The sequence below is a fragment of the Perca fluviatilis genome, chromosome 7, assembly GCF_010015445.1.
Source record: "Perca fluviatilis chromosome 7, GENO_Pfluv_1.0, whole genome shotgun sequence".
NCBI classification, from domain to species: Eukaryota; Metazoa; Chordata; class Actinopteri; order Perciformes; family Percidae; genus Perca; species Perca fluviatilis.
Genome location: NC_053118.1, coordinates 34,517,477 through 34,530,474, shown reverse-complemented (window position 1 = coordinate 34,530,474; position 12,998 = coordinate 34,517,477). Strand labels below are relative to the sequence as shown.

The 12,998-nt window shown below is 39.4% G+C and overlaps 1 protein-coding gene across 1 annotated transcript; it reads left to right on the top strand.

Annotated features, from left to right (window-relative positions):
- Positions 1–421: 421 nt before the first annotated feature.
- On the top strand, positions 422–12,998 carry LOC120561740 (asialoglycoprotein receptor 1-like). Its single transcript, XM_039804972.1, has 8 exons — positions 422–569; positions 5,658–5,735; positions 7,736–7,813; positions 7,908–8,030; positions 9,194–9,559; positions 9,652–9,818; positions 12,508–12,615; positions 12,697–12,998. The coding sequence occupies exons 1-8, from the start codon at positions 542–544 to the stop codon at positions 12,730–12,732; spliced, it is 984 nt and encodes a 327-aa protein (XP_039660906.1). The 5' UTR covers positions 422–541; the 3' UTR covers positions 12,733–12,998.

The following is a 12,998-nucleotide window of genomic DNA, read 5'->3' as shown; positions in this document are numbered from 1 at the left end:
CTCATTTTGTTTTCTCTCCTTCTCCTGTCTTTTATTTCCTTTTGGTAGCATGATTTGGCTTTCTTTGAGAAAGACATTTTTACAGCAGAAGTTTGCGCTCCACCAGACGCTCAACTGAACTGACAAACGAAATGCGTGCAGATGGACTAAACCATTTGGCGCATTAGCAAGGGGTGGGTGAGACCTTAGACAGTCTTTTTTGTATAAAAAAAAATGTAGTCAGTCAATCAACCAAGTTATTCAGCCAACACACTAACTTTACATTTAATCTGACATGCATTATGAAATTGAATAAGGAAATGAAAATATCCAGGTGAAATGAAATATATTCCAGACTTTTCAAGGGCCCTCTCTCCCCTTCGGCCCTGGTAATCAGTATTGGTTTTACCCCCAGTCCGACGACCTTGGTCATGATTGCAAATACCTTTCTCAACCAAAAACAGAAGTTGTTCTTATCAGACTTACAGATGCCTTGTGGATTAATTTCAGCAGTACTTCTCTGTCTGCAAGTCAGACAGAACCCAACAGAGCGACCGTAACCATGGCGGAGGCGGTTATAGCTGCTGTAGGTAAGATTGTGAAGATCCAGGACTTTGCCAACGAATTTGAACATCGACAACTTCTCAGTCCCTCCCCCCTTTCTGCTGAAGTCCAAACAGTCTCCTAAGCCCCTCCCACACAAGGGAGTTTGACAACTGCCTAGGCATGTCAGACAACATTTTCAATAACTTAAAACACTAACACAACGTTAACTTTACTCACCAACAGTAAAACGATGCTAACTAGCAGGCTACTTTCACCATCATATCTGACCGACCACTGCGCAAACGTTACAATTATCCTCGCCAACCTAGCTTTGTGGACTTTTGACTACTAATAACCAAGTGAAAGATAAATCACTCATGGTAATTATGTTACCTGTCGAGAAGAAATGTGGCTACATCTGCATCGTTCTTCAGATCTTTAAAATCCCGGAGCTCACGCCACCTCTGAAAAGCCACTTCACCACCGGAGTTTTGGGAAACCTTTCTGCAGCTCGTGCGCGGGGAAGTGGGAGGGGAGAACGCTATATATGCGTGTGCGTGTCTAAGCAGTGATTGACAGGCAGATAGACCACCCCTGTGGCCCTGATTGGAGAAAATCAACCGGGAGCGGTGGTATTTTACCAATCGCACTACAGGCTGTAGGTGGTGCCAGAGGAGCTGGATTTTTTTTTTATATTACATAATTCATGTAGTTCTGCTGGAACATAGGGTCAGTTTCAGCAAATATGACAGAAAGTTGGTTTTATAAGACTTACCTAGAGCATCTGGGGGTGGCAGTAGCTAAGTCTGTAGGGAGTTGGGTTGGGACCGGGAGGGTTTCTCGTTCAAGTCCCCATCGGACCAAAGTATGGTGGTGGACTGGTAGCTGGAGATGTGCCAGTTCACCTTCTGGGCACTGCCAAGGTGCCCTTGAGCAAGGCAGCGAACCCCCAATTGCTCGGAGTGCCTTTCCATGGGTAGCTCCCTCACTCTGACATCTCACCATTAGTGCATGTATAGGTTCTGAGCATGTGTGTGTAATTCAGACTTGTGTGTAATAACAAAACAATGGAATTTCCCCTTGCGGGATTAATAAAGTATAAATTAATTATTTAACTACGCTTCGGTTGTATTCAAAAGTAAGAAACATCCTCAAACCCAAGGTAAGTATAGTATTTGTTTTTAAATACAGTATATCAATAATAGATATCTTGAAACTTATGCTGTTGCTATGGATCAGATACTGTATCTTTGTTCATGTGATCATATGCAATATTGATTTCTTGTACTGGTATTTTCTTCACTCATACTGGATAGAAAATACAGTTCTGATCAGAATAGTAAATCCAAATAGCTGCATAATGTTGGTGCGGCTAGAATAGTCTAACTATTTAGGATCTGGTATGGAATTGTATTAGATTATTTTTATATAATCAAGAAAAATAGTGTCTAACTATACTAACTATATCTATTTTTTTCTGCTTAGAGCATATTTTGGTATAATAGTGTCTTAAGTGGTCCAATAGTCCTACGGCATTATATGTGGTTTCTAATCAGGCAATAATTTATGTATATTGTGTGTAATTAACAGAGGTGGGTAGAGTAACCAAAAATTGTACTCAAGTAAAAGTACTGTTACTTCAGAATAATATGACTAAAGTAAAAGTAAAAAGTAGTCATCCAAACAATTACTTGAGTAAGAGTAAAAAAGTACTTAGTAAAAATACTACTCAAGTACTGAGTAACTGTTGAGTAACGTCTAATTTATTTTTTTAACACGAGCATTCAATCAGACGGACAAAAATACTAAATAATCATCTTTAGACAAATTATAGTTCATCCAGTCAATAAAATAAATTAAAATTAATTAATTAACTACAAAATAGCTTAAATTAAAACAATCCAGGTAAATTCAAGTACTTAAAAAATAAAATCAATAAAATAATAATACATAAAAAATAAATAAGCACAAGTAACACAAATTTCCAAACCTTTATACTTTTTTTACCAGGCTCTGCAGGCAGAACTAGAACAAGGTAATGTAGCTGCTGTTTCGCACTTTTACTAAACATGCTTTCAATATGAGGCCAGAGGCCTGTACTGCAAAGCAGGATTTGGCGTTAACGAGCTAACTTCAGGTTCAACCCAGGGTTTTCTGTATCACGAAGGTGGACCACTTGTTACCGGGTTCAATCGCCGTGGTAACTTAGGCTGGACGCCTAACCTGGTCAGGAGCAGGTTATGTTGGAGATCAGAGATCAACCGGTGTCAAAGCACCGCCTACTGACCAATCAATACTCGATTGATAACGGCGTCACCGTTCTTATAGAAGATCAGGCGGAGGCCGGTGCGAGGAGAGAGAGACCTAGAGGGGGAGAGGGGGAGAGAGGGGTGCGCTCATACAAAAAACATTTACAGACCAACAACCCCGTTAACATTCCCTGATGGGTATATTTATGAAATATATAGATTTTAATGGGAGGGAATTACATGTCGGCTATTTCTCGGCTTCTTGAGCCGTGTGTCGCCAATGCGCACAGCGGTTTGAATTATATTTGTTATATTTTTTATTTGCTCTCACAATTGCTTCTACTGCCAGGGTTGCAACTTATATCATAGGCTAAAGCAACAACAGTTTATGGAAAGCACAAGTGTAATTATGGTCAGATCTTTGTCCTGACTGATGAGGAAGTGATATTAATAAGAGTTGTGATTTACGCATCTAAGCCTGCAGCGTCTGCTATTTTTTTTGCCAGACTGTATTGCATTTTGCCTATAAACCATGTCTGTGTTCTTCATATTTAGGTAGAATTATAGTTTGCTCTTCTTATGTAAAATATGTGGCTATTGGTCATGTTGTGCAAACATCGCCTCTTTTATGTGAACACGCGCCGCTGGATTGGGAAACCTTGGGTTGATTGAACTAGAAGTTAACCACCGTCGTATGTAGGACTGTGGTTGTTAGGTTAGTTGAAGCCGGGTAACTGAGATAAATCCAGGCCATGTTGATCAAAATCCGTGCAAATGAGTCTGAGATTCCCATGCTGTCTATGGAGATTCCACATTGCACGGCGTTTGACTAGTCATGACTGGTTTCCAAGATGGCTCCCGCAAGTAAACATGAACGCGACTGTGGAATTGTCCTTTAATATCTCTAGATCAATACAGTGTAGAGACTTAGTTTTTGTTGTAGGCCATCCAGAAGCTTTTTTAATCAATCATGGAATTACAGTGTCTTTGTTACATAAATAACTATGAAACCCAAATCAATTTGCGTATATTCAGTTTACTTTTGGACCACTGTTTTTTTGTTTTTTGTTTTATAGCTTTAGCTCGTTAGCTACAGTTAGAGCTTCCTAAAGATTCCTTCGGTGTCTTCTTAGCCCTTCCAGAAGTTTAGATATCTGACTTTTCAAAGATTTTGCACAATCATTCCAGAGTGATAAATCCACAATTGAACAGTTATTTACTCTATTTAGTAATCTTTTTGTACCAAAAACCGATTTATTCGCATTAGCTTGGTGCTTTCTTGGATAGTGATGTCTTGACTGACAGCTGGCTCGACCGATCACATCAGGTGATTTGGGGGATCGAGTTTGCTCAGCCAATAGAGAGGCCCTACAGGAGGGCCGTGTGTGTGTGTGTGTGTGTGTGTGTCTATTGGAAGGCAGAGGATCAGCAGAGGCAGATAGATAAAGACATGGCAGAATGAAGCCTGGAGGCTGAAATGAGTGTGATTTGGTCTACTGATGTCAAATAGCAGACAGATAATGCATTAGAGAAGACACAACTAACATATTTGGATAAAAGCCTATGGGAATTTTCTGGGAAACAACTTGAATAGTTTCATATTTTTGTTGGATACAGTGTTTATTTTTGAATCCCCTGATTGCCAGCAATTGAGAGCAATTGAGAACAAATTTCAAAAGCCAAAAAGTTTAGTCATTATTGATCCTTTGTATGATTTCAATACATTTCTGAGATTTCATTTCTGTTTAGTCTTTTTGTCTCTATAGTCCTATAACAATTTACACATTCATGTGGCATCCCTGCATCATGCATATCCTGATAGCCCAGGTTCTCCTGAAAGAAATGATGACTATAACTTGATTGTGCATAACAGGGTTGAGGTTATAGAAGTGTTATTACACAAGGAGACCAGGTGAATTAAAGAAAAAATGGCTTAGATCTCAGAGGGTTTTAAAGTGTTTTAAGTATTTCCCCTTAAAAGGCAGAGTTTCCCCTTTTTGTCTAGGATCCGCTAAGTGCGAGACAATTTCAACATCTGTGGTTTTAGCTGACAGTTCCCTGTGTGGGATTTTTTTCATGACTTATGAAACACTACATTAGAGGAAAAAATCAAAGAGACCCTAAAGTCTCAAAAATCTTAGCAGCTGAGTTCTGAAAATGATATAGTGGCTGTGTGCAAGTCGTGAGAGACATATGAGTTTAGTTTACAACATATTTGCTAGGGACCATATACAACATTATTATCACATGAGAAGAAGAGATGCATTGTACCTGATTTAGCTACTTGATCATTTCAATCTGTAGTCCCTGGGCAGGTCGACACAAACACTAATACAGCTAATACAATTAATAATACAAGATTGAAATAAAATAAATACTAAAATCCAATCCATAGATACAAATATAAACTTAGCACAAAAAGTAAGGAAATTTGTGTTTGGTAGATTATTTTTCTGTGGTAACAATGCTTTTTAGCAATAAATCTTATACTGTTGGAAAGCCTGTTTAGTTCCCTTTCAAATAGTGCCACATTTGTAAGGAACATGCATTTGTGGGATGAGTAAGTGGGTTGCGCCCATGAAAAATATGCCAAATCTTCTCTGCCAATGCCAAACAGCTCTAACAAATATATATACAAATATCAACCATTTCACCCAACAGTATGTAATATTTCTAACATAACTAACTTGTTTGCATAAGTTATTATCTTGTGCTTACAAGATAAAAAATATTACTTACGGCGCTTTAGGGCCTCCGTATCAAAAAGCGATCCTCATCAGGAGGGATTTTTTGTTACTTTGACATGAACAAATAAGCCTTTAAAGTCTTTATTTCACCACTATGCAGTAATTAACTACGAGATTGTGTCCTTCAACCTTTCAGATAGAAAGGAGGAGGAAACTGTGGACGATGAAGTGAAGGTGGAAAGTGAAACAAACAAACCAACTGCTGACACAAACGGTAAGTATACAAATGTAAAATAATTTCACAAATAATTTTACTAGGATTACCTACTTGGCAATAAATCCTTTTCTGATTCACAGCAGGAGTTTTGCTCGTCAACAAAGCAAACAACAGACGTTTCCAGTATCAGCGGCTGGCCTGTTGTTGAAAATGATATAGTGGCTGTGTGCATCTGAAGTCGTGAGAGACATATTTGCTAGGGACCATATACAACATTATTATCACATGAGAAGAAGAGATGCATTGTACCTGATTTAGCTACTCGATAATTTCAATCTGTAGTCCCTGGGCAGGTCGACACAAACACTAATACAGCTAATACAATTAATAATAAAAGATTGAAATAAAATAAATACTAAAATCCAATCCATACATACAAATATAAACTTAGCACAAAAAGTAAGGAAATTTGTGTTTGGTAGATTATTTCTCTGTGGTAACAATGCTTTTTAGCAATAAATCTTATACCGTTGGAAAGCCTGTTTAGTTCCCTTTGAAATGGTGCCACATTTGTAAGGAACATGTATTTGTGGGATGAGCAGCAGCGCTAAGTATGTGGGTTGCGCCCATGAAAAATTTGCCAAATCTTCTATGCCAATACCAAACAGCTCTCTAACAAATATACAGTATCTCACAAAAGTGGGTACACCCCTCACATTTTAGTAAATATTTCATTATATCTTTTAATGGGACAACACTGAAGAAATGACACTTTGCTACAATGTAAAGTATTAAGTTTACAGCTTGTATAACAGTGTAAATGTGCTGTCCCCTCAAAATAAATCAACATACAACCATTAATGTCTAAACTGCTGGGAACAAAAGTCAGTACACCCCTATGTTAAATTCCCATAGAGGCAGGCAGATTTTTATTTTTAAAGGCCAGTTATTTCATGGATCCAGGATACTATGCATCCTGATAAAGTTCCCTTGGCCCTTGGAATTAAAATAGCCCCCCCCCACATCATCACATACCCTTCACCATACCTAGAGATTGGCATGGGGTACTTTCCATAAAATTATCTCTCTATCATCTCTTTATCAGGATGCATAGTATCCAGGATACTATGAATCCTGATAAAGTTCCCTTGGCCTTTGGAATTAAAATAACCCCCACACATCATCACATGCCCTTCACCATACCTAGAGATTGGCATGGGGTACTTTCCATAAAATCATCTCTCTATCATCTCTTTATCAGGATGCATAGTATCCAGGATACTATGAATCCTGATAAAGTTCCCTTGGTCTTTGGAATTAAAAAAGCCCCACATCATCACATACCCTTCACCATACCTAGAGATTGGCATGGTGTTATGTCAATGTTTGATTTGCATTGAGAGATGATTTTATGGAAAGTACCCCATGCCAATCTCTAGGTATGGTGAAGGGTATGTGATGATGTGGGGGGGGGGTTATTTTAATTCCAAAGGCCAAGGGATCTTTATCAGGATGCATATTATCCTGGATCAATGAAATAACTGGCCTTTAAAAATAAAAACCTGCCTGCCTCTATGGGAATTTAACATAGGGGTGTACTGACTTTTGTTGTCAGCGGTTTAGACATTAATGGCTGTATGTTGAGTTATTTTGAGGGGACTGCACATTTACCCTGTTATACAAGCTGTAAACTTAATACATTACATTGTAGCAAAGTGTAATTTCTTCAGTGTTGTCCCATTAAAAGATATAATGAAATATTTACTAAAATGTGAGGGGTGTACTCACTTTTGTGAGTTACTGTATATACAAATATCAACCATTTCACCCAACAGTATGTAATATTTCTAACATAACTAACTTGTTCGCATAAGTTTTTATCTTGTGCTTACAAGATAAAAAATATTACTTACGGCGCTTTAGGGCCTCCGTATCATAAAGCGATCCTCATCAGGAGGGATTTTTTGTTACTTTGACATGAACAAATAAGCCTTTAAAGTCTTTATTTCACCACTATGCAGTAATTAACTATGAGATTGTGTCCTTCAACCTTTCAGCTAGAAAGGAGGAGGAAACTGTGGACGATGAAGTGAAGGTGGAAAGGGAAACAAACAAACCAACTGCTGACACAAACGGTAAGTTACAAATGTAAAATAATTTCATAATAATTTGACTAGGATTACCTTATTACCTTACCTACTTGGCAATAAATCCTTTTCTGATTCACAGCAGGAGTTTTGCTCCTCAACAAAGCAAACAACAGACGTCTCCAGTATCAGTGGCTGGCCTTTTGTTTGGGGATACTTTGTGTCATTCTGCTTTTGGGTATCATAGCAGTCGTCCTCTACCACTGTAGGTATACTGAACAGGAAGTCCATGCATTAACTCACACTTAGACATGAGACAAACCTTAAAGAATAATAGTTTTTGTCTGAAACCAATATTTGATATAAGTCACGAATTTGCCACATTCAGAATGAAATAGAAGCACCAATTAGAAAATACACATGCATTGTATGCATAAAAGGAATTCAAGTCAAGTCAAGTGATATTCTATATTTTTTTTCTTGTCAACAAATCCCATGATCAGACCCAAACCAACAATAAATGTGTCCACTAACAATACAATAGTATGTGTATCAAAGCCTGATATGTCAACACGTTCTCAATGTCAGATACCGACACAAAAATCACTTTTGCGTCTCTTTTGAATGCACCGGGCAGAGCAGCAGCATGACCGCGGCGCTGTAAGATGAAGTAGTATTAAGAGCAACAACGGTAGCGAGTAGTACGAAAATCTGCGGGACACCAAGGGTCCTGACACAGAGCGTCAAAATGTGACGCCAAGAGTCCCAACCAAGCAGGTCTAAATATGGTGCTAAAGGAGACTTTTTGCATCAATAACAAATGTCAAAGCCACCTGATCAAGCGTTGCTTATTTACGGGATGTGAGTGAGAATGTGTTGGATATATCTTCTTCCTCTGTAACACAAAGCTCCATTGTCATCCAATAACTATTAAACACACATCTGTGAGCCACACTGTTGCAGTGGGTGATATATTGCTTCATAGCAATAAATATAGCCAGTCTAAATTTTAGTCAATCCCACATACACCGTCCTGCTGCCATAAAGGCTTGCAAGTGCATCAAATCAGTGACTGAAAGACTTTGCCAAAAAGTACACAATTCTATTCTACTATTTACTCCTGTTTGAGTAATCTTGACTTAAAACTAGTGGTCAGCTGTTTTAGGCAATGTGAGATATTTATGGTCTTTAGTATGATTTAAAGGGCTTGGGCCTGAGGGCCACAGGGTCCTTTGGGGAAGTCAGAAAATATTGTGAGACAGACTAACAGTTGGTTTATGTCTTTTCAAGGGACTTGTTGAAATCTTCCAAAAGGCTGGAAAACCTAGAGTGAGACAGACAGGAAATAGTTTCCATAGGTGGCTAAATGACAACAACAACAAATATTGCTTTATCGCTATAATTAAGAAGCTAATTTTCATTTTGCAGTTGCTACACTAAGTCATCAGAGTGATGATAGTGGGCTGACGGCTGCCAATCGCAAGCTGACAAACCTCAACAACAAACTCAGCTTAGACAATGAAAAGTTGAGGAGGGACAACAACAATCTGACAGTCCAGTTGGGCAACCTGACACACATCTATACTGTCTTAGAAAGCAAGATCCCAAACCTGACTGCAGACGTCCAGGACCTGACAACACGAAACCTGCAGCTGAACTCACAAAAACTGCAGCTGGAGACACAGAGAAACAACTTAATAGAACAAATAAAAAACATGGAGACAAACTGGAATGAGCTCAACGTCAGCCGAGCTCAGTGGAGCATTGATGCCTACTGCCCAAAAACAAGTAACGGTATGTTCAGATCCTATTAATTAGATCACCAATAATAATATTAATATCACAATGCAGTAATGTTGTATATTGGTTGGTCTCTGTTGTTTCAGAGAGACAGTGTAAAGCCTGTCAAAATGGCTGGTTACCCACAGAGTCTAACTGCTATGTGATTCATGATGCTGCTGCTTCTGCTGATCAGAAAACCTGGGAAGAAGCTCGACAAAACTGCAGAGGAAAGGCTTCAGATTTGGTTGTTGTACATAGTAAAGAGGAACAGGTAATGGGAATCTGTGGACATGTTTATGACACATATAGGTGGAAATTGGGGAGGAATTGGGTGGGTCAGGACTCACCCCATCTGAGCGTTATCCCCTCCCCTAACAATTTCATTAAAACCATGCTGTGAATGGTACATAATTAAATACTTCAAATAATTGTGTAAGTAGTAAAATAATACAAATACAAACAGGGCAACAAATGGGTTTTAAGTTTAGAAACATGTTGAGTCCCCCCTCCCTTGCCTCACAGTGGTTTGGTCCACTGTTTACGTTAATGCTAGGCAGAAGTCCCAGGGACTCGTGGGATTCTTTTCTCAAAATTCAGATGCTAATTACAATGTATACATTTCAGCTAATATATTTTCAACTTGCTCAAACTCAATAGGCCAAATTCAGCTGCAAAATGTGATGTTTAAAATTCAGTGTTAACATCCGGGAACCCAAGGAAAAGCAATCAGTTCTAGATTCAGAGCAGCAGATGAATGAGAGAGCAGCTTCTCTCTTTAAGGGCGCTGACACACCAGGCCGATTATCGGCCATTGGACAGTCTGGCGAGGTCAGTGACTCAAATCTGTTCAGTGTGTCCCGTGCCGTCGTCAGTCTGGGGGGCTGTCGGTGTTCATTTTGTCCGACCTGACATGTTCGGTCGGCGGCAGGGCCGTTGGGACTCACCCGGAAATGACGAGCGGAATGAAGTGTCTAGAGTCTGTCAAGATCTGATGGAAATCTTTTAAACTGACCTTTGTCGATCTGTCGACAGATTCAGCAACTGCATGGCCTGTTTCTCACTTAAAATGTTTTCAGAAACATGTTTCAGTGAACTATTTTAGTACAATATGAGATTGTATTCTGAACGGTCGCCATGACAGTCTGGCTTGGAATTTCCGGAGAAAACAGACCCATGTGACTCGTTCGTCCTATCAGCTGCTGGTTTTCATTTCTTGGGCAACAACACAGAGTAGCACCCATTGGTTGCGCCACGTACTTCACTAGCGAAAGGGTAGGGCTGGAGGGATGTTCCGTCACCGGCTTCCATAAATTCCCAAAGAAGAAGAAGAAGATGTTGTGTAATTTCCGGTTTTCATTTCTTGGGCGACAATACAGAGTAGCGCCGCCTGCTGTTATCAAGACGTATTACGTTTCTCAAGTTGGTGTCGGTGAGTGTGTCCCGCGGCAGTTTTTTGGACCTCGGGGATGCGACTGATCATATCGAACGGTCGGCCGTCGGCTAAATGTGTCTACACCTTAACATGCTTGTAAATAATAAATAATGCGATCCGTTTCTCTGTGGCCTGTCTGTGTGTGTGTGTGTGTGTGTGTGTGTGTGTGTGTGTGTGTGTGTGTGACAGCAGACCATTGAGGTCATATTGCCCGCAATTGCTTGTGAAGCTTTTTAACTCAGAAAAGGCAGATATAATGGATATTTGTGTTGTGTTACTTAAATAAACGATGGAGGAAATAAACTCCTCTTGTCCCCGAGTCTCTTGAAAGAGTTCCAGCCAGCTGACAGCGGGGTCTGTGGGCTTCAGCTGGCTGACGCGTCCGAGCAAATGTGTAAGTCGCCATCAATTTTCATAAAACTGCCCATATTCTGACTCTATATAGCAGAGTAATAGCAGGCGAAAATTGTAAAAAGTTTTATTGCAATCCACTATGGCACACTCCTGATCTATAATCTAGAATCGATTGCTTTTCCTTGGGTTCCCGGATGTTAACACTGAATTTTATACATTACATTTTGCAGCTGAATTTGGCATATTCCCTATTGAATTCTTGCAAGTTGAAAATATATTATTGGAATTTTATTGTATTTTGCATCTGAATTTGGTATATTTCATTTTTTTATTTGAATTGTATATTCTGAATTTGTGACACTTAGAAAATTAAAGGTGAAGATGAGTTGTTGAACATTTGAAGACTAAAAATTTGAAGCAAAAATTTGAGATACATAATTTCAATGCATAAATATATTCAGTGCTAGAAATTCAATGGCTTTTTAAATTTCATAATCCAATGAAACAGATTTACTTCCTTAGGACTGTTAACGTTGGCTAGTTTGCTAATTCCACCCACCGTGTTTTCATGCTACACACTAGAGCTGTAATCGGGCTGTAAAAGTACGGCCTGAAAAGGCCCGAGCCTGACAGAGTTTGGCTCGAGCCCGACAAGTACATTTTGATTGACAGCTTTTTAAAAGCCCGAACCCGTTTACAGCCCGACTGTACCAAAGGCCGTCTATCAGCAGTCATTAGAGTGTCGGAGAATAGCACGGACACACGCTTCACACCGCGAGCGGGCACACCTGACCGCTCATTTACCATGCAACCCGAAGCCCAAGCCCGGCCCGAGCCCGTGTAAAATAATAGAAATTAAGACCGAACCATTGGGTTCGGGCAAAGATCTTCAGTTCTACTACACACTGGTTATAGAAAAACAGCTTTGCCAGCCTACTTACTACACATATCCTCTACAAGTACAATGTTGTATGTATTATCTGTGTCCCCTTCAAAAATTGCTCTTAAGAAATTTTGATTTTAGTGTCCTGCACATCTGTTAGATGAAATTTACGCCCATGAACACAATTATTAAATTGAAATGTATTTATCCAGGTTTGAACACTGTGAACACTGTAGTTCACAGTGTGATTACTTAGTTATAGTGTTTAAACAACTGTTTCTCTATTGTCAGACTGTACTCAGTGAATACAGCTGGGGTAGTTCACTAACCGTTGGATACTGGTTTGGCCTGAGAGCTGAAGGTGGGAGATGGAAGTGGATTGATGGAAGTGATCTGACTGTAAGGTAAGAGACACATTCCTAAACACTTTGAATCATAAAATCTATCAGCCTTGATCTAAACATCATGATCTTCCCTCAGCGTCTGGACACCACAACTATCACCCTCTCCTGCTGATGGTCAGTGTGTAATGTCTGTCCGGACCAATAAATGGAGATCAGTGAGCTGTGCTGAGAAACAAAGATGGATCTGCAAAAAGAAGGCTTTATCTGTTTAAACACTGCAGTCAGACTCTGAATGATAATATCAACTGGCTTATAAATATCAAACTATTCTACTACTACTTCTACTTCACAATTTTTGAAAAAAAAAAACAGACACTCAGATTTAGGGCCCTAGTTTAACAATCTGAAACGCAAGTATGAAACGCAAAATGCAAGTAG

Bases quoted from the DNA above. Each gene is read 5' to 3' on its own strand.
- LOC120561740 (XM_039804972.1), top strand. From the start codon at position 542: ATGGCGGAGGCGGTTATAGCTGCTGTAG. The intron at 5,736-7,735 runs GTAAGTATACAA...TCAACCTTTCAG, and splicing joins ACCAACTGCTGACACAAACG to CTAGAAAGGAGGAGGAAACT. The intron at 12,616-12,696 runs GTAAGGTAAGAG...ATCTTCCCTCAG, and splicing joins TTGATGGAAGTGATCTGACT to CGTCTGGACACCACAACTAT.